The following is a 19410-nucleotide window of genomic DNA, read 5'->3' on the forward strand; positions in this document are numbered from 1 at the left end:
CAGATCGATGAAGTACACTGCTGAGGGGAGCAGCGGGCGGGTCAGGAGAGGTCTGCCGCGCCATGTGGTCACCTCCGGGGCTGGGGATTGAACTCTCACTGTAGCGGCTCCGCCAGCTTGCAGTGCTGCGTCCTAACCTGTTGTGCCACCAGGAAGGGCCAGAAGTTATTATATATTTCTTAAAAAAAATCTACAGATAAGGAAACTATAGTAATAGCTAATGTGAATACTCTCTCTGAAATATGGCTATGAAAACTAGAGCTTTGTATGTCATTTCAAACATGTGCCATTTTCTTTCTTGTTTGTATGCTTTTTCTATTTCCCTATGTGTAGTTTTGTATCTTTGCTTAGATTTAAACTTTCTCCTCTTTTATGAACTAAGTAGCCAGTGTCAGGTTTTAGGAAAACAATAAGATTTGCCTTCATCAGACTGAAGGCACCATTTTATGGCTCATGTGGCTTACTCCCCCAGTGTTCTTGCATTCTGTTTTCTGATTCTTTGGGCACATTCCATTTTCACCTCTTTACCACCTTTTAACTTTTGTTAAAATCTTTATTCTAAATTGAAAATGTTGCAAATGATTGATAATAAAGTGTTTAGTAGTCTTTAAAGCCTATATTTTTGTATTTTTAAATAAATCAGAAAAAATGTAAATTAGTAAAAGGAACCTTCCCTATAAGGTCTCTCTCTTGTCTAGGTGTCATCCAGAAGGGTAGCTACATAATTATATTAATAGTCATGATGAGCTAATAAGAGTGATAGCTGACATGTATTAAGGTCTTATTTTGTGCTAGGTATTTTGTTAAATGCTTTACACAGTTTGTCTAAGAGTTGTCGCAGTCCTGCGGTTAGATTTTGCCATTCAGAGTTCTGTGCAGTAGAGGAGTGCAGCTATTGATTTTTTTTATTGGACCCTAAGGAATGTTATAAGATTCATACGATTCTCTAGGGTTCACAGACGTTTACTTTCACTTGTATGTGCTTGCGTCTTTTTTGGTTGGTTGGTTTGAAAGAGAAAAAAAGTATTGGAGGAAAGACAGCCGAGAATTTTCCTGAAATAAGTAAGGAAGTTTGTTTTTTTTTAGAGAAGTTTGACTAACTGTAGCTTAGAACTTACAGAGGTGATCTCAGTTATCTCTGACTTCCTTGTTAAAATTGCATCCAGAGAAACACCAACAGGAGCTTTGCTGCAAGACAATGAACTTGCTCACTCTTGGATGCTTTGAGGTAATAGAGAGTTGGTTGGGTCAAGACATTAACAGGAAGAGTTAAGGGAAACCTCCGAGCACTTAGCATCCACTTGTTGCCTTGGACCCTGCCGCGGAAATGACCTTCTGCTGCCTGCAGATCTCGCCTGGCCCTGGGACACCTTGCCACTGGATAGGACAGCCACATGGGCCACCGCAGGGCTGGGCGTTTTGCAGTAGAGTCTCCTGGACCCTTAACTCTGAGACTCGTGGTCTGATCAGAACCTTGGTTTTGGGACCTGCATGGAGTCCTTGTGTTTGCCCTGGAGGGGCGATGTGGCATAGAGGAAGGCGAATGGCCTTTGGAGTCAGATGTTGCCTGACTTCACCAGTCACTGGCTTTCTGACCCTTGGCCACATTAACGACTTAGACGCTCCATTTCCTCATCAAATTCATGTTTATTTTAAAATGTATTTTTATCAAAATACAATTAATAGTAGAACATTATTTTAGATTCGGTACATTTCTTAGTGTTCAGGATTTGTATATATTATGAAATGACCACCATAGTCATTAACATCTGTCCTCACACGTAAGACATCTATTTCTTTTTTTTTTTTTGTCTTGCGAGGAGGACTTTCCTCATCCACATTCTTGGTTTGCTCCTCAAGCCTAGTACAGTTTAATCTTCTCATTCAAGTTAATTTAAAAGCAATGATTTCCAAAGTGGGAGACCTGCAAAATGATGTCCCAGGCAGGATATAACAAGAAAAAAGAGCAATTAACTTTACTGATAAGTAACTGACAGGTTGACACTTTGCTCCATCAGTGAGTCTGGTGCTGATATATCAGGTGTGGTAAGTGAGGTAACCTGAAACCAAAGTGAGGATACCACCACCTGGAGGGCCTGTAATAAAGTTTTCTTTTTTTATTATAAAGGACAGAAAACATTTACTATTCTTTGAAGTCTGTGTTTTTGCATTTTTGAAGAAATCAGAAAAACTGTAAATTTGTGTTTGCTTATGTTCTGTGTGGACATACTGCAGTTCACCTCTGCCTGGTTAGTGGTTTTTCAGATTATGTTATCTGATTTGAATGAAATGAACTTTACTAAATAATCAAAAGGCTTTAAAAGATATCTTCAAAGTAACTGCAGATTGAAGTTTCAGCTTCAGCTGACAATAGAAACAACAATGCAAGCTCTCAAAAACAGTGATGAAAAGGAGCTGATTCTTCCACTTATATTATGAACTTGTCAGTCAAATACAAAAGCAGAATAATAATGAAATAAGTGGATTGAAAGGGAATAGATACAAAATACAATTTGATTTATATAAACTGTTAGTGCTGAGTATATTATGCATTAAGATATTTATTAATGATAGTATGAGGCTAATATCAGTGGAGATATTTTAAAGCTAAGCCTTCTGAATATGAGGACAAACTCCCTGAACTTTTTGGGTGATGATTAGAATACTAATTAATCGAGTAACTTAAAATTTCGTTGACTTGACACAGTTTCAGATATTTCTTTCGTGATTTCTTACTTCAGGAGTAAAAAACCAACAGCCAAAAGCCTTTGTTCTTCCTGTGTTGGTGAAAATGATTGAAAAATGTATAGACAAAGTAATGTTTGGTGTCAAATAAAAATTCACCCTTTGCTAGCAAATATTGCTGGATACTCATAGAAGACATTGCTGGTTTTGAAATAACACTATAAATTATGGCATTTGTAAGAGTTTCTGTGTATCTGGATGGAAGTACAGAGCTTATTGTATTTGGTATACTGACTGCATTTCAACAGTAAAATCAATGGAAACTTGCCTTTCCCCCCAAAACCACTAAAGAAGAGATTTATCTGATAATATACTCAGAGTAGGCGACTTGTACTTCTGTTGTGACGAGGACACACGCAGCGTAAGGAGTGGCACCGCGTGCCAGAGCCAGCAGGGTGTGTCCTGTGCAGGGCAGCGTCCTTCTTCCCTTCCGATTGGCAGTTGTGATTCCCGTATATTTCTTTATACTTTTGCTAGATATGTGGAAATTAATAAGTAATATATTATATTCAGGGCCAGAGCTAGGGCATGAAGAGTCACCTAGTTCCTCAATATACGGTACGGAGCCTGTCACTGTGGGGCTGGCAATACCCCTTCCTGAAATTTGCACCCTCGGTTCCTAACTTCCGCACCCTAGTCCTGGTTCTGTGTTTTATTAGTTTGCATGTTTTATAAATGATATAATCTTGTGTATATTTTTCAGCAACTTTTTTTTTCACTTAATGTAGTGAAATTGATCATCTCAATGCATCCAGCTCTCCTGTGTGGTGTTCATTTATGTGACTACATACAGTTTATATATTCACATCCTTCTGTTGATTGACAGGTTGGTTTTGATTTTGCAGTGCAAGAAGCACTATTGTAAGCATTCTGCACGCTGCTCTTCCTGAGTGTTCCTCTAGGACCTAGTATTTATAAGGGGAATTTCTGGGCAATGAGGAATGTATATTTTTAACTTTACCAGCTATTGTCTTTGCTGTTCAACGTGATTGTATTTACTTACACTTTTTTTGTTGTTGTTAAAGATTTATTTATTTGTGCATACAGAACTGGGGTACAGGCCAGAGGCTCAGGGGCGGTGAGAGGCTTCACCAGAGACAGAGCCGGGAGCAGAACAGGCTGACTGATGAAGTACACTGCTGAGGGGAGCAGCGGGCGGGTCAGGAGAGGTCTGCCACGCCATGTGGTCACCTCCGGGGCAGGTGGGAATCGAACTCATGCGGAAGCGGCTTTAGATTCTCAATGCTGTGCTTTAACCCGCTGCGCCACCAGGGAGGGCCTACTTACACTTTTAACAACAGTCTCTGAGACTGCTGTTGCTTTGCAAAATAAATGGTATTGTTAGACTTAATTTTTTCCTGTCTGTTGGGTAGAATGAGTAAAATATAGTTTTGTAAATCTTTTTATTATAGAGTAAAACAGACACTAAAAATGTGTAGCTTACTGAATTGTTACACAGAAAACACTGTGCAATCATCCAGGTCGAGAAATAAAATTTGCCAGCTCTTCCAAAGCCCTCCTCCCAGTCACAGCTCATTTCTAGTCTGGAGTAACTGCTCACAATTTGTATAGCAATGCAGTTGCTTCCTGGGGTTCTTTATGATTTTATATCCTGGTTGTGAATCCTTAGATGATATAGTCTGTTTTAAATTCTGTGCAAGTTTTTATATTTTTGCTCTCCATTGAACATATATTTGTTTCACATTGTCTCTTTTGTGAATTGCCTCCTGTCTTATGACAATTTTTTTTTGTCACTTTGTACAAGTTTTGTGCATCCTTGATATCCATATGCATTGTATGGACTCTGCCAGTTTGTATATACATACCACAGGTGGATCATTGAAAAGACTGTCTTTTCTCTGCTGACTTATCTTTGTACCTTTGTTGAAAATCAGTTGACCATAAGTGTGATTTAGATGTGGACTTTTTTTTTTTTAGAGATTTATTTATACATAGAAGAACTGGGATACAGGCCAGAGGTGTGGGGGTTGAGCAATTCACCAGAGACAGAATGGGGAACAGAGAAGGCAGATATACTGAGGTACACTGTTGAGGGGAGCAGCTGGTGAGACAGGAGAGGTTTGTTGAGCAATGTGGTCCAGCCCACTGGCTGGGGATTGGACTTGTGCTGCAGTGGCTGGTGATAGCTTCATAGTGCTGCTACTTAGCCCCTTGTACCACCAGGGATGCCTTATATATGGGCTTTGAATTCTGTTCTATTGATTTTTATTCCTTGTTCATGCACAGTACAATGTTATGTTTATTGCTGTGATTATTTAGTAAATTTGATTACATTCTTGGATTTGATTTGCTAACTTTTTTTTTTTAAGATTTATTTATTTATGCATACAGAACTGGTGTACAAGCCAGAGATGCAGGGGTGGTAGGATGATCACCAGAGACAAAGTGGGGAGCAGAACAGGTTGATCAACAAAGTACACAGCTGACAGGAACAGCTGGTGGGTCAGGGGAGGTCTGCCACGCCATGTGGATCACCTCCGAGGCTGGGGATTGAACTTTCACTGAAGCAGCTGCCGCCAGCTTGCAGTGCTGCATCCTTACCTGTTGCACCACCAGGGAGGGCCCAACATTTTTTGTTTGTTTGTTATAAAGATTTGTTTATTTATGCATACAGAACTGGAGCACAGGCCAGAGGCTCAGGGGGTGGTGGGGTGGTAAGAGGATTCACCAGAGACAAGAGTGGGGAGCAGAATAGGCAGACTGATTGAAATATACTGCTGAGGGCAACAGTAGGAGAGACAAGAGAGGTCTGCTGCACCATGTGGGTCAGCTCCCTGGCTGGCTGGGGATCAAACTTGTGCTGCAGTGGCTGGTGATAGCTTGATGGTGCTGTCTTTAACCCCTGTGCCACCAGGGAGGCCCAAGAGTACTATATTATAAATCTGTTTTATACAGCTGCTTTTTAAGTCAGTTAAGGAATAAAGGAAACATGTAATTGCATTGTCTTTAAAAAATAAACTTGATATTTTTGAACAGTTTTAGATTAACTTTCCCCTGTTACCAACAACTTATGTTAGTGTGGGGCATTTGTTACAGTGAATGAACCAGTAATGGCTGGTTTCGTTATCATTAACTGAAATCCATACTTTATTCAGACTTCTTTTCTGTTTACATCAGTCCTTTTTCTGTTCCAGAGCCCCATCCGGGATACCATGTTAGACTTAGTTGTCATGTCTCTTAAGACTTCTGCTGTCCTTTTTTTGACTTTCTGGTCAAGGATTTGTTGATTTGATAGTTTGGAGGAGTATTGTTCAGGTACTTCGTAGATTTTTCTTCATTTGAGATTGGCCTGTGGTTATTCTGATGACTAGACTGGGGTTTTGGGAGAAAGCCCACAGATGTAAAATTCTGCTTTCTTTATATCATGTGAAGGCTACATACAGTCACCATGATTTATTGCTCTTGTGTTGAACCTGGTTACTTCGCTGAGGTGCTTATCGGTCTCTCCATGGGCAAGCCATTCCCCCATGCTGTTTTCTTTGGAAAGAAGTCACTGGAATTCTGCACAAGGTTTTGCTGTTCTCCAGTTATTAATTTGTTTACCCTCTTGTCTCAGTATCACTTTAAGAACATTGACTACTGCTCTGTCGCTGCTGAGATTATTCTGACTTTGGCCTTCGGGGCTCTTCCACTTGGCGTCCGTGTCTCATGTGCCCTTGTCATTGTTTTTAAAATTTCTCCCAGAACTTTACTTTCTAAATTAGAAGATGCTCCAGGCTTTCTTGTATATTTCTTGCCTCAGCCATTTCTCCAAGGGACTGGAGAGGGATTATAAACCCACTCTCGGGCACTTGGTGTGCTAGTTGCTGTTGGGCTGCTCCCAGATGCTCTTACTTGACAGAGCAAGGGAATGCAAACGTGTGCAGTGATCACCTGTAAGGGCTTCTGTGTATAACATCTGTATCACTGTTAACGCAAATATATGCCGTCTCCACTTGAAATCCTTTACCATGGGATCATTCTAGCTTCTCACCTTGCTTATCTGTAACCTCCACTCCCATCCATTTATTTCCTTGTCATTTCCAGTATATAGCAGTATCAGAATTATTACTCTGTAACCTGGGGGAAACTAGATTACAGTTCCTTAGGTCACTGTATCTTCCCACCACCTTCATTGAGGCTGTGTTCTGTATTTTATTTACCCTGGGATCCTCTGATGTCCTAAAGGATTTAAAAATATATACATACATCTGTGTTTTAAATTTCTTTCAGTTTTGACAAACACATAATATGATATAATACCATCACAGTATTATATGGAATAGTTTCAACACCCTAAAATTTTCTCTGCGTTTCTCTGTTCATTCTTCTTTCCTTCTCTTCCCTGCAAACCTTGGCCAACCACCGATCATTTTGCCATTTCTATAGTTTTTTTTTCCCTGGAAGGTCATAAAATTGGAGTCATATGTGTCATAGCCAGTATTCCACTTATGGAATTACAGCAATTTGTGCATTTACTTCATTGAAGGGCATCTTGGTTGCTTCTAGTATCTGGCAGTTGACTAAACTGGCATAAAGCTGGGCTGCAGGTTTGTCAGTTCAGCTGGTGACTCCCTGGCTGTGCCATTGCTGGCGCATATGGCGAGACTGGCCAGCCCTGCAAGGCAGAGCCCTGTGGCTGTGGTGCCCTCCCACTAGCAGCGGGGAGGGTTCTTTGCTCTGCCTTCTTGTCAGCATTTGGAGTTGTCATCTTAGGGACCTTTAAATCCATTTTAATGTGTAAGTAGTGATGTCTCCTTGTTTTAATTTGCTATTTCCCTGTGACACATGATGTTCAACCTGTCTTGATGTACACACTGACTTACCGCCTGTAAATCTTTGATAAGGTGTCTGTTCTTTTGATCATCTTTTAACTAGGTTCCTTTTAAAAAAAAAAAAAAAGATTTATTTATGCATACAGAACGGGGGTATAGACCAGAGGTGTGGATTCACGAGAGACAGAGTGTGGAGCAGGACAGGCAGATGTACTGAACTACACTGCTGAAGGGAGCAGCTGGTGAGACAGGAGAGGTCTGCTGCGCCATGTGGGTCACTTCCCCGGGTCGGGGATTGAACTCCTGCTGCAGTGGCTGCTATAGCTTCATGGTGTTGTGCTTTAATCTGCTGTGCCACCAGGGAGGGCCCTTAACTAGGCTCTTTTTTACTGCTGAATTTAAGAGTTATTTTCATGATTGGATGGAAGTCCAACATGTAAGTGAAAGAAACTATTTCTCTCACTTTGGGGCTTGTCTTTTTATTCTATCGACAGTATCTTTTATAGAGCAGTTAATATCGATCAAATCCAACTTGCCAGTTTTTTCTTTCATGCATTGTGCTTTTGGTGTTGTATCTGAACATTCATTCATTCATTCATTTTGGCTTTGGACTTAAGACATTAAACAGCCTTTTCTAGCAATGTCCAGTTTCAACTTTTAGAATGGTGAAATTTTGCTTACATTTTCACATCTAAAACTCTGCTCTTTATATTTTGCAGAGGCAATGCTCTGCATTTACAAAAAATTTTTATTTCAAATATGTTTATTGCTGTGTTGTTTATAGTTGTTGCTAATTGAAAATAATTACTGACAATCAAGGGTTGGATGAATGATTGTAATAAAATTCCATTCTGCCATTCAAAATTATTTTTGAAGAGTATTCAGTAACATGGAGAGATGTTCAATTATATTATTTTCCTCCAGCTTTATTAAAATCCAATTGAAAAATAATAATTGTATATATTTAAAGTGTACCTCATGATGATTTGATGTATGTGTACACTGAAATGATCACCACGATTATGTTAATTAACACATCCATCACCTCATAGTTGCGTGTGTGTGTGTGTGTGTGTGTGTGTGGAGACTGTTTAAAATGTATTCTCAATTTGAATTCGTGCAAGGAAATTCAAGTACAACACAGTATTGCCAACTATTATCACTACATCATATGGTTGGTCCTCAGAACTTATTCATGTTATAACTGAAAGCTAGTACCCTTTGATCATCTCAGCACTCTAATCCCTGGCGATCACCATTTTATTCTCTCTGCTTTTTTGGTTTGGTTTTATTAGATTCTACATGAGTGAGACTGTACACTATTTGTCTTTATCTGGCTTATTTCACTTGGTACTTTTTGTTTTGTTTTGTTTTCAGTTGTAAGATGAAGCTTCTGAATAGGGTGATTAGGATCCACTGAAGCTCAAACATGTCTAAAAAATACACTTAGTGGATTTCTCTAGTGGATGTACACAGGAGGAAGCACAGGAAGGACAGGTGCTTATGACATTATAGAATTTTATTGTGCATTAATGTGGACAAAGATTTTGGCAGCTGAAATGGGAAAAAGGGTGGATATGAGAGCGATTATGAGGAAGGAAATGCAGGGTTTGAAATCAGAGTTAGAATGTGAAGGGAATGATAAGGAGGTATTGTTATCTCTAGGTTAGGAGGCCAAGAAAAGGCAAAGTGCCAGAAGTTCAAGTGAAAGGAAATAGAGAAATATACATGTCTCCCAATGTATAACTTTCTACATTTCTTACTGGTTTCTTTCATAGCACAAAACTGTTTGAATTTGGTGATGTCCAGTTTATCGTTTTTTCCCCTCTATGATTTGTTCTTTTAGTGTGATGTGCCAGACCAAAAAGATTTTCTCCTTTGTTTTCTTCTAAAAGTTGTATACTTTTGTAGTCATCTCTGTCTTCCATTTTGAGTTAAATTTTGAATTTGGCTTGAGGCATAGGTCAAGATTTATCTTTTTTATTGAGGTATAATTGACATTTAATAGTTTCAGCTGTGTATCGGTGATTCAGTAAAGGCGCATCTCTAGACTTATGACTAGCCAATACCAAGCTTATCCTTTCTTCATTGAATTTCTTTTTCACCTTAAAAAAATGAAATGGCATGTGTACTGCTCATTTTCTAGATTGTGTTGTTTCATTTGTCTGTGTGCCTGTTGCTTTTGCCAGTAACATGGTGTCTCCAACATGAGCTTTATCGTAATTTTTAAAATTGACTAGTCTGAAATAACAGACCTGCAACAGTAACTTCAACATAAGACACTATGGAACGATATAACATTTTAATGTTTGTATATATTGCAAAATGGTCACAGGTCTAGTTAACATCCACCATGAAAACTTAGTTTTTTTTGTGATAAGAGAAATTTTAGGATTTACTCTTACCAATGTTCAAATATGCAATACTGTATTATTAACGACACTACAGTCCCTTGACTTGAATTATTTTATAATTCCTTTGACCCACTTTGCACCCATTTTGCAACAACTTCACCCATTTTGCACAACCCCCTATACCTCCACCTCTGGGAACTGCCAGTATTGATGTCTTTTTTTTTTAAGTTAGTGCAGGATCCTGGGGTTCACTCTGGGAAAGGTTTCACCAGAGCTCCCCTTTCAGTGGCACAAAACGTGTTCCCCAGGCGAGTTTCTCCACAAGACAGAGACTCAATTATATTTAAAGAGCAGATTTATTAGGGAAAAGGACAGGAATATTGTACGCTTGCATAGGCACAAGTGAGCAGGAAGAGCTGCCCTGAAAGGGACAGGTTTGCTGAGAGAGAGAGAGGCCAGTATGGTTGCAGGCAGGCTGCCTTAGGAGAGCGGCCTCTGCTGAGGGAGGTCAGTGCAGAGAAGCCTGGCAGGTATAGGTCATGGGCAGGCAGGAGGCTGCCGCCTTGCAGAGGGAGAGAGTCTCATGTGGGCAGAGGACTGCTGCCCCGTGCTGGTGCAGAGACTGCCCTGATAGAGACATCTTCTCTTTGCGAGGGGCTCACTCCTTGTGAGTCTGGGTTTGTTGGTTTTGAATACACTCTGAAAGGGATAGCAGCTCCCACAGGGGGCTCCATTTCCATATCCTTGTCTTTCCCCTTTTTGGTCTGCACTGCAGACACAGCCCTCAGCAGTCTGCTCCCTGCTTGGAGCTTCCCTCTGCAATCCAGGCATTGGCGCCTGAGGATCTCCACTGCTAAGGCTGTGGCAGTGGCTGTGCTAATCCGTCTACCCCAACTCCCTGTGTGAGTCAGTCCTGTGATGCCTCCTGTCTACTCTTTCCTCCATCAGTCTGGTCTCTGTATCTGTGATTTTAATTTATTTTTGAGCTCCACATGTAAGTGAAGTCATGTAGTTACTTTGCTTCCTTTTCAGTTTTTCTTTGCTGTTCTCTCACCGCAGCTTGATTGTGATGAACCATGCTGGTGCAGCTTTTTGGCATAGCTTGTTTGGGCCTTGCTCATTTTCTGGAATCAGCAGGTATGGCTTTCACCAAACCTGGCACGTTCCAGATTACGTCTTCAGGTATTGTTTCAGCACCAGGTCATTGTACTCATTTTCTCCTTTTGGGATTCTGACAAGATGATGATGTTAGGTCTTCTGTTTTTGCCACCAAGTCCCTGATATTCTTCTTTTTAAAAAATGACATTTCCCCCTACCCCATTGTTTAGACCCAGTATTTCTGCTCAGTCTGTCTTAAAGTTCTTTGACTTGCTACTCTGTCGTCTCCATTCTGCTGCTGAGTCCCTGCAGTGAGCCTCCCTGGCCTGACCGTTCTTCAGGTCATATGTTTCCATTTGTTCTTTACATGTTTGTTTCTTTGATGGCACTTAATATTTTAACTATGTTTCCAGAGTGTTTGTGATTGCTCATCTGAGCATGTTTATAGCAGCTGCTTTGAAGTTGATGTCAGAAGACTCCAACATCTGTGTCATCTGGCCAGTGGCATCTGTTGCTTGTCTTTTCCTTTATAATTTAGGAGCATCGTGGTTCTTTGTGTGCCAGATAACTTTGTATTGTTCCCTGGATATTTTGAACATTATGCTGTGAGACTTGGACATCTTTAATTCTTACCAAGAGAATGTTGGCACTTTGGCTTATTAGGTACTCAGCCTGTTTAGGTTCTCTCCACCTCCTGCTGGCTGTGGTTCTAATGTCAGTTTAGTTTTCAAAGCCTTTTTCTTGCTAGTCAGATCTGGCCGCGTGTGCCACCCACTGGTTAGTCTGGAGCCTAGGTGGAATCTTTATGTGAGCTGCGTTCAAAGTCATTGGCATGCTAATTAAGATCAGATCTCTGAATGTGCTTGTTGGAGAAGATCCCAGTGTTTCAGGAATAGCTCTATGGGGTTGCTCTCCTGAGCTTTGGCTCTGCTAATGCCTTGCTGCTTTCTAGCTACTCTGGGTTGAGGGAGAGGAAAATGGTGAAAAATAAGAGAAAGGAGAAAGGACCTGGGGAATTCCTCCCACTCTCTTGGGCTTTAGTTCTTTTTTCTCTTTGAGCCAGAGCCACAGGGTCTTTTCAGGATGTCTGTGTGTGCTGCAGTGCTAGACTCAGCTCCTGCTGGGGGAGCTTGACAGGAGCTATGGGAGGAGAAAACAAACTCATCACCTGTTGAGCACGGCTTTGGATTCTTCTTCTTCCTGATCTGCCTGCTGATACTTATTTTTCACAGCCTTTAAATAGTTACAGCATCAGTTGGTCTTCCCTGGTGGCACAGCGGCTTAAAGCACTGCAGTAAGAAGCTTAAGCCACTTTCACATGAGTTCGATCCCCGCCTACCCTGGAGGAGCTCCACAGGGTGCGGCAGACCTCTCCTGACCTGCCCGCTGCTCCCCTCAGCAGTGTACTTCGTAGATCTGCCTGTTCTGCTCTCCACTCTGTCCCTGGTGAATCTTCTCTCTCACCCTCCGCATCTCTGGCTTATATTCCAGTTCTGTATGAATAAATAAATAAATCTTTAAAAAAAATAGCTACAGCATCAGTCTACACAGGCATATAGTTGTATTTAATGAAAGGATAAAGCTGGTGTGCATTTACTCCATCTCACCAGGACCCAGGGCTTCCTGAGGGTAGGGTTTATATTGTGAGTGAAGTCTCAAAAGGGAGCTACAGACTCACTTGCTTCCCCACACTCTCCCTGGACAGATGATGCGGATGTGAAAGTGTCTATCTAGCAATATTCTCTCTTTCAAGTAGTTCAATTTCTATTAGTTGAGTGTACATATTGATGGATGAAAAGAATAGACTCATGCAAGGAGGGGGGGCAGAAGGAACCAACATGACCATTAACCCAGTCATAGAGACTCCTATATCAGACTGCTGGATCAGACTGCTTAGGGAATATCAGATGCACAGACATTAGGTTAAAGATACAGAGATTGGCCATTGTGAGATTCCACACATTAATCCAAAATCAGTAGCAAACAGGCCACTCCACGAAGGAGTGGAGAAAAGGACTATCTAAGGGCAGTCTCTGCACCAGCACGGGGCAGCAGTCCTCTGCCCACCTGTGCCTACGCAGGTGCTTCTTTCCACCTGCTCTCTCCCTCTGCAGGGCAGCAGCCTCCAGCCTGCCCATGACAATACCTGCCAGGCTTCTCTCAGCGGAGGCCTGTGAGCTGCTAAGACCACCTGCCTGCAACCATGCAGGCCTCTCTCAGCAAACCTGTCCCTTCAGGGCAGCTCTTCCTGCCCACTTGTGCCTATGCAAGTGTCCTTCTCTATCTGCCCCTGTTCTTTAAATATAACTGAGTCTTTGTCTTGTGAAGAATTTCGCGCATGCTGCAAGGAGAGCTCTGGTGACACCTTTCCCAGAGGGAACCCAAGAACCCCGAACTCCAAGAAATGACATCAAGTGTAATACACCGCCACTTTGTTTTTTAAACCAGGTAGTTTAAGCAATAATAACACAAAATTAACAGCCTATTTATAAGAAACATGTGTACTGTAGGCCTATCACTGTGATAACCCTTTCGTTTGCTACCTCAGTTTGCTGTGATATGTGCTTGTGCATGGTTTGATTCAACTTTGTAATAATTGTCTGGGGGATTTGAATATAATATCATTTTATCAGTTTAGATGGTTAAATTTCTAAACTGTTTGTGCTTTATTACTTCCAGAAAGGACTTTCTTAAATTAATTAAGTACATTAGATAGTGTCTGTTGCCATTAATTGAAATGAGATCCCTGCCCCCTTGGTTTTTAAACTGCCGTGTGGTAGAGTAGGGCACTCACCCTTTTATAATCTTAGGCACAGAGACGGCCTCTGCTCCTGCCTTACCTCAGGCCGGCCCCACCTGCACGAGCTACTGCCTGTCATCTCACTAGGATAAGCCACGGAGGTATCGCCACCTTTCCTGTTCACCTGGCGGTGCGGCCACTTGAGAGCTGCTCGGTAGATATTTGCCAGGTGAACCTGTAATGATGTATATACAGTTCGTGCCATCTCAGCTTGAGGGAAGAGTCCTTGGTTAAAGCATTTGCCCCGGATTTCCAGTGACGGAACTGGAGCTGGTGCCCGCCCGGGCCGGCCGCTCTGACGGTGGGTTATGTGAGCCTGATTGTAACCAGATGTGCAGGGCAGTGCTCTGTGGACTGTTATTTCCTTAGGGCATGTTGAATACTTTTTCTTAGAGTGTCAGAAAGTGACTATTTCAGACTTTGCCTGTTGGATGCCCTTTGCTGTGGCTGCGGAACTCTGCCATGGCAGCATGCGTGAGTAGGCGTAGCTGTGTTTCAACAAAATGTTACTTGCAAAACGAATGACAGGTCAGATCTGGCCCAGGGTAATCTAGTTTCTCTAGGTTACCAGTCCCGACTTTATGTGATCTTTAGTGTTCTTATTGCAGCCTTTCACTGTAATTGTTTGCTAAGATAGGCTTATCTGTGTAAACAATAGGGATATGGGAAGCTGCCTTAATTAATCCAGAACTCTGCAGCTATAACGAGACATAGCTCTATGTTTTCAGCACGGGAAGCACTACATCAGTTCACTGAAGTACAGGCTTTTTAGTATTTTAGAAACTTTCAAAGATACAGTGGCTTGTCCTCCTCTTGTCAGGCTTTTACTTTATTTTTACTCTTTATAGCTTGGTTTCTTGTACACAACACATAGAATGGTAAGTACTTTGTGGAATTGTTAAAGTTACAGTGGTTTATTCTATTTTTCTTCATCTCCAGGATGATTGAGGAAAGCACAAATAAGCGGAAGACCATGGCGGAGAAGAGGCAGCTGTTCATAGAAATGCGTGAGTCTGGGCGCTTCTGAACTCTGCTTGTATGTGTGGGGATGCTTTCCTGATGACGTCGCAACTTTAATCAGGCAGCAGTTTTATGATATAAGCTTTAGAAAGGGAAGGATGGAAGTTAAAGAGTCAGGACGTTGCAAGAACGCAAACCAGAGCTTGTGTTATTATTGACTTGCTCGAGCAATTCCTAAGAGCAAGGAAATAGTAGCAAGCAGGCTAACTAGGATATTTGAGTTGCAGGCACACCCATCAGTGTAGGCCTGTTCCATTGCTACCATGGCAGGTGTTGATAATTAACCCATTATGCAAATTACCTTACAGGTAACGTCTGTCCTTATAGGACAGAGCTATAGGAAAAATTAAAACGTGAATGTGACGGGGATTACAACTGAGATGGGAAAAGGACAACAGAATGATGTAAAAATAAACTGTTATATTGTTTAAAAAACATGTGAATGTGGTGGTGCAGGGGGTTAAGATGTGTGAAGCTGTCACCAGCCACTGTAGCAGGAATTCGATCCCCAGCTGACCCACATGACACAGCAGCCCTCTCCTGCCTCACCCACTGCTCCCCTCAGCAGTGTATTTCAGTGGATCTGCCTGTTCTGTTCCCCACTCTGTCTCTGGTGAATCCTCTCACCCTCCCCCACCTCTGGTCTGTACCCCAGTTCTTGTATGCATAAATAAATAAATTAAAAAAAAAGTGAATATGGTATATTACTTTATTCATAATTACGTATAATTACAAAAATTATATAAAATTCAAAGAGAAGAAGATGGCAGAGACGAGTGGGTGGTTCCCAGAATTTGAAGGATCCTTTTGACATGTGACTTCTTGCCTGTATGACCTGACCTAATACATGCACCTTTGCTAGACCTCAAATTTTTTTGCCATCAGGTAGGGCTGTGTCTGGATCAATGATCGTGAAACCTTTTAATAGCATTTTACTCTGTTTTTCATGTGAGCTATTTCAAGGAAGAGCAACCTGTGAATATTATACAGTTGGTTCTGCATGGTTTGGGGGGGCAAGGAGAGGCACGAGCCCCACCTGACACAGCCTCTGAAATCTGCATCTTACAGGTAAAAATCAGTGGGGTAAGCCACGGAGGACCCTTCCAACTCTTGAGATGTCCTGATCTTTAGGGTCTTAGTAATGGGAGTAGAGTTTGGCCCAGTTAAGATCTGTTACCCGCCAAGCATCGGTTAGATAACGAGACAGTGGAGAGGAGCCCGTGGCTTGGGGCAGGCAGCCAGACTGGGTGGTATTTAAGGACTCTTGTAGTTTTGAGACCCTGATCGCTAGGCATTTCAAGCTGTATACTTCGGAGTCATTTACCTTCACCTCACCTTTTGCCTCCAAAGAAATCACAAGGTGCAGCTGAGTTGCTCTCGTAAGTGAGGTTTGCCTTCCCCACTCAGCATCACAGCTTTGAATCCAGCTCTGAGTTGCCTGCCTGGGGGTGCCTTGGCTCCCTGCTTCCTGGCAGCATCACCTTTGGTACGGTGCCTGGTGTGTCCGTGCCTGCCTTCCCGCTCAAAATAGCACCAGTGCCGCCTTCGTAGGATTCTGTGCAGAGTAAGTAAGGAGTGAGATCGCTGTAGAGCAGTGACAGGCACAGAGCCTCAGGCTCTTCATGTGGTAGCTGAGCACACTGATGCTTTTTTTTTTTTTTAATATAATAGTTTATTTTTACATCATCTTGTACATTTTTTTTTTCATCTCAATTGTAATCCCCGCAGGTTTCCCGTCACCGAGTCACCCATGTGCCATCACCATAGTCCCGTGCACTTCCCTCACACCCCACCCCCTGTTTTTGATCCCATTCCCCACTCTACCCCCACAAAATGTCTCTGGTATATGACTGTTCATTATTCCTATTATTTTCTCGCTTGGCCCATTATACTCCAGCTATGAGCAAAACCATCCAGTATCTTTCTTTCTCTTTCTGGCTTATCTCACTAAGCATGATCTTTTCCAGCTCATTCCAAGTTGCTGCAAAAGACATGTGTTTCTCTTTTTTGGTTGCTGAGTAATATTCCATTGTGTATATGTACCACATCTTTTTAATCCAGTCATCTACTTTTGGGCATTTGGGCTGTTTCCATGTCTTTCCGATTGTGAATGAAGCAACAATAAACATGGGGGTGCAGGTATCTTTTTGAATCAGTGTTTTTTGTCCTTTGGGTAGATACCTAGGAGTGGGATTGCTGGGTCGTAGGGAAGCTCCATGTTGAGCAGTTTGAGGAACCCCCAAACAGTTTTCCATAGTGGTCGTACTAGGTTGCATTCCCACCAGCCACACTGCTGTTTTTCCTGCTGTTCCTTTCCTACAAGGCGCCATGTTTGCCTTCTTCTGGTCTTGACCTTCCCAAGCCTAGGCGTTGGGTCAGCGTGAACTGTGTAAGTCTTCCTTAATCCTCCAGTTGTTCCTCATCCAGTTGTTCCTCATCGCTCCTGGGAGACACCACATGCCAGGCAAGATCCTTCTGTCCTCTGTCCCCCGTTTACAGTTTACAGATTCCTGGTTTTTACTTCGCCTTGCATGGCGCTTCCCAGCGGCAGCGAACGGGGCCCAGCTCCAGCCCCAGCCCTCGGTGGAGAGATCTCGCTTTTGGTTTCTCTGCCTTCACTGTGCCTTTGTCACCATCTTCCCTGGCTGGTGTACCTCCCTTCCCACTGAGGCTCAGTTAGGGGTCATAGCCATTTATTTGAAACACAATTAATAGGAATCTCCTATGTTCCAGGGACTTTTCCAGGGCTGGAGTTGCAGGGTAAAACAAAACCAGCTCCTGATTTTCTCTTGCGACTTGCATTTTAGAAAGGGGAACAGAAAAAATGGGGAAGCAAGTAAACAGTCCAGTGACTGGGGCACCCTAAGTTAAGTCAGCCTGAGCTTGTGGGAGTGTGACTAGAGTAGATATGGAAGTTGCTGCAAAGAATTGGCTCTACGGCTTACTGAACATTATCACTGACAGGTGAACCTCACATAAGCCACCATTCTCTGGCACAAACCTGAGACAGTTTGGGAGAGAGGTGGTGCTTGAGTCTCCCTTAGTTTGTCACAGGAAGAATCACATCAGTGGTGATGGTGTCTGCTGCTGGAAGTCCTGCCCTCATTTCCAGCATCACCCCAAGTCTCCAACATAACTGCCTCTTAGAGGAGCAGCACTCACCCATCATCAGCCTTGTCACAGTTCCAAGGCTTTTGGTTGTTTCTTAGCTTATAGAAATGACTTAGGGGTGTTTGCTGTTCCTGTATCTTTGAAATGATGTTATGGTCAGATTTCCTTAAAATTTGGGAGTCAGCTGCCATCACAGGTGTCTCTCCTTTTCTGCACTGGGATTAAGGGGTGAATTTTCACAAGGAGCACTGGCACGGAAACTACGTGGCTGTGGAGCAGGGCTGACTCTCCAGTGTAGAGATCTCTGGCAACCGGCCGTAATGATCAGTCTTCCATTTCCCAGTTAGCCAGCCTTGCACCCGTGTGATGTCTGCTCTGACTGGAGAGAGTGAGTTACATCAAGTCTAGAGCCTTTCCCATTAGTAAATATGCACCCAGCAAACATGGCCTGGTAATGCCCTGCATCTGATTAATTAGTAATCTTTCTGCTCAGCTGCTTTGGGATGGAGCTTTCCTTTCCTACCTGTTCACATTAATTTCCTCAGTATTGCTCAAACAAGTATTTTATAAAAATAAATGCTTAAACATTAAATTACTTACAGTAACTCACAGGCTAATCATTCAATGCCCCAGAGTATCTGTTAGCATCTTTACTAGAATTATTGACTTGGCTTTGAATAATTAAAGTATGTAATAGCCCTGTCTGAAATCTGACTCCAGGCTGGGGCGCAAGGGTCTTTCCTACTGAGCCACCAGCCCCTTCCTGGTACTGCCTAGTAGGAATCATTCATGCGCTCAGGTCAGGAGTGTTCTTCCCGTCAGCGTTTTCTCAGGCTTGCGCGGAATAATGTAGGTGTAGCTGCTGGCTAGAGCCTGGCGTGGGCCTCGGAGCGTGTGCCTGCCACTTCTTGCCCTCTTTTTTGTTTCATCAGGAGGCCTGGATGATACTCTGTATTTAGACTGTACCAGCCTGGTGAAATAGGCAATTCCTGGCATCTAGAAATTAAATCTTCTTGACTGTTTTCTGTTTGTGCCTTTTGCAGGTGCTCAGAATTTTGATGTCATACGACTGTCAACATACAGAACAGCTTGCAAATTACGATTTGTGCAAAAACGCTGCAACCGTAAGTCTAGAGTCATTGCATGTCTGGGTCTTTGATGACTTATGACACAGTGATAAATAGTATTTTAAAATGCTGGTTTTCATTGTTACTATCCCTTAGAAATATAGTGAGTTTTCTGACGTGATTAGCAATCATTCTAGGCTCAAATTGTAACTTTAGTCATTTATCTGTAGGGTCTTTATGATTTTCTGGTTGCATAATTTTGACATTTATGAATAAAGACAGTTGTATCTCATTTCAAGTACTTATACTGATAATAACTGCATTTTTACATTGGTTCAGCCCTCCAGTACTATAGAAATGATGACAGTTGGCATTTCATTTCTTAGTATCAGAAGAAAGGCTTTCAGCATTTTACTACTACATAATTCACTCCAGTTTTT

The 19410-nt window shown here is 42.3% G+C and overlaps 1 protein-coding gene across 10 annotated transcripts in view; it reads left to right on the forward strand.

The window, feature by feature from the left end:
- Positions 1–19410, forward strand: part of DTNB (dystrobrevin, beta) — a 200063-nt gene that overhangs the window by 25476 nt on the left and 155177 nt on the right. For 9 of the 10 annotated variants that reach the window (XM_012727567.1, XM_012727562.1, XM_012727565.1 and 6 more), the window contains exons 2-3: positions 14712–14779; positions 18947–19027. In XM_012727567.1, the coding sequence (XP_012583021.1) occupies positions 14713–14779; positions 18947–19027 (148 nt within the window). In that variant the 5' untranslated portion in view covers position 14712. Of the gene's footprint in view, positions 1–14709; positions 14780–18946; positions 19028–19410 lie in introns of those variants that run through there. The other variant, XM_004686390.2, reaches the window with a different exon arrangement.

This window comes from Condylura cristata, unplaced genomic scaffold (genome assembly GCF_000260355.1).
Source record: "Condylura cristata isolate star-nosed mole 26May11 unplaced genomic scaffold, ConCri1.0 scaffold00020, whole genome shotgun sequence".
NCBI classification, from domain to species: Eukaryota; Metazoa; Chordata; class Mammalia; order Eulipotyphla; family Talpidae; genus Condylura; species Condylura cristata.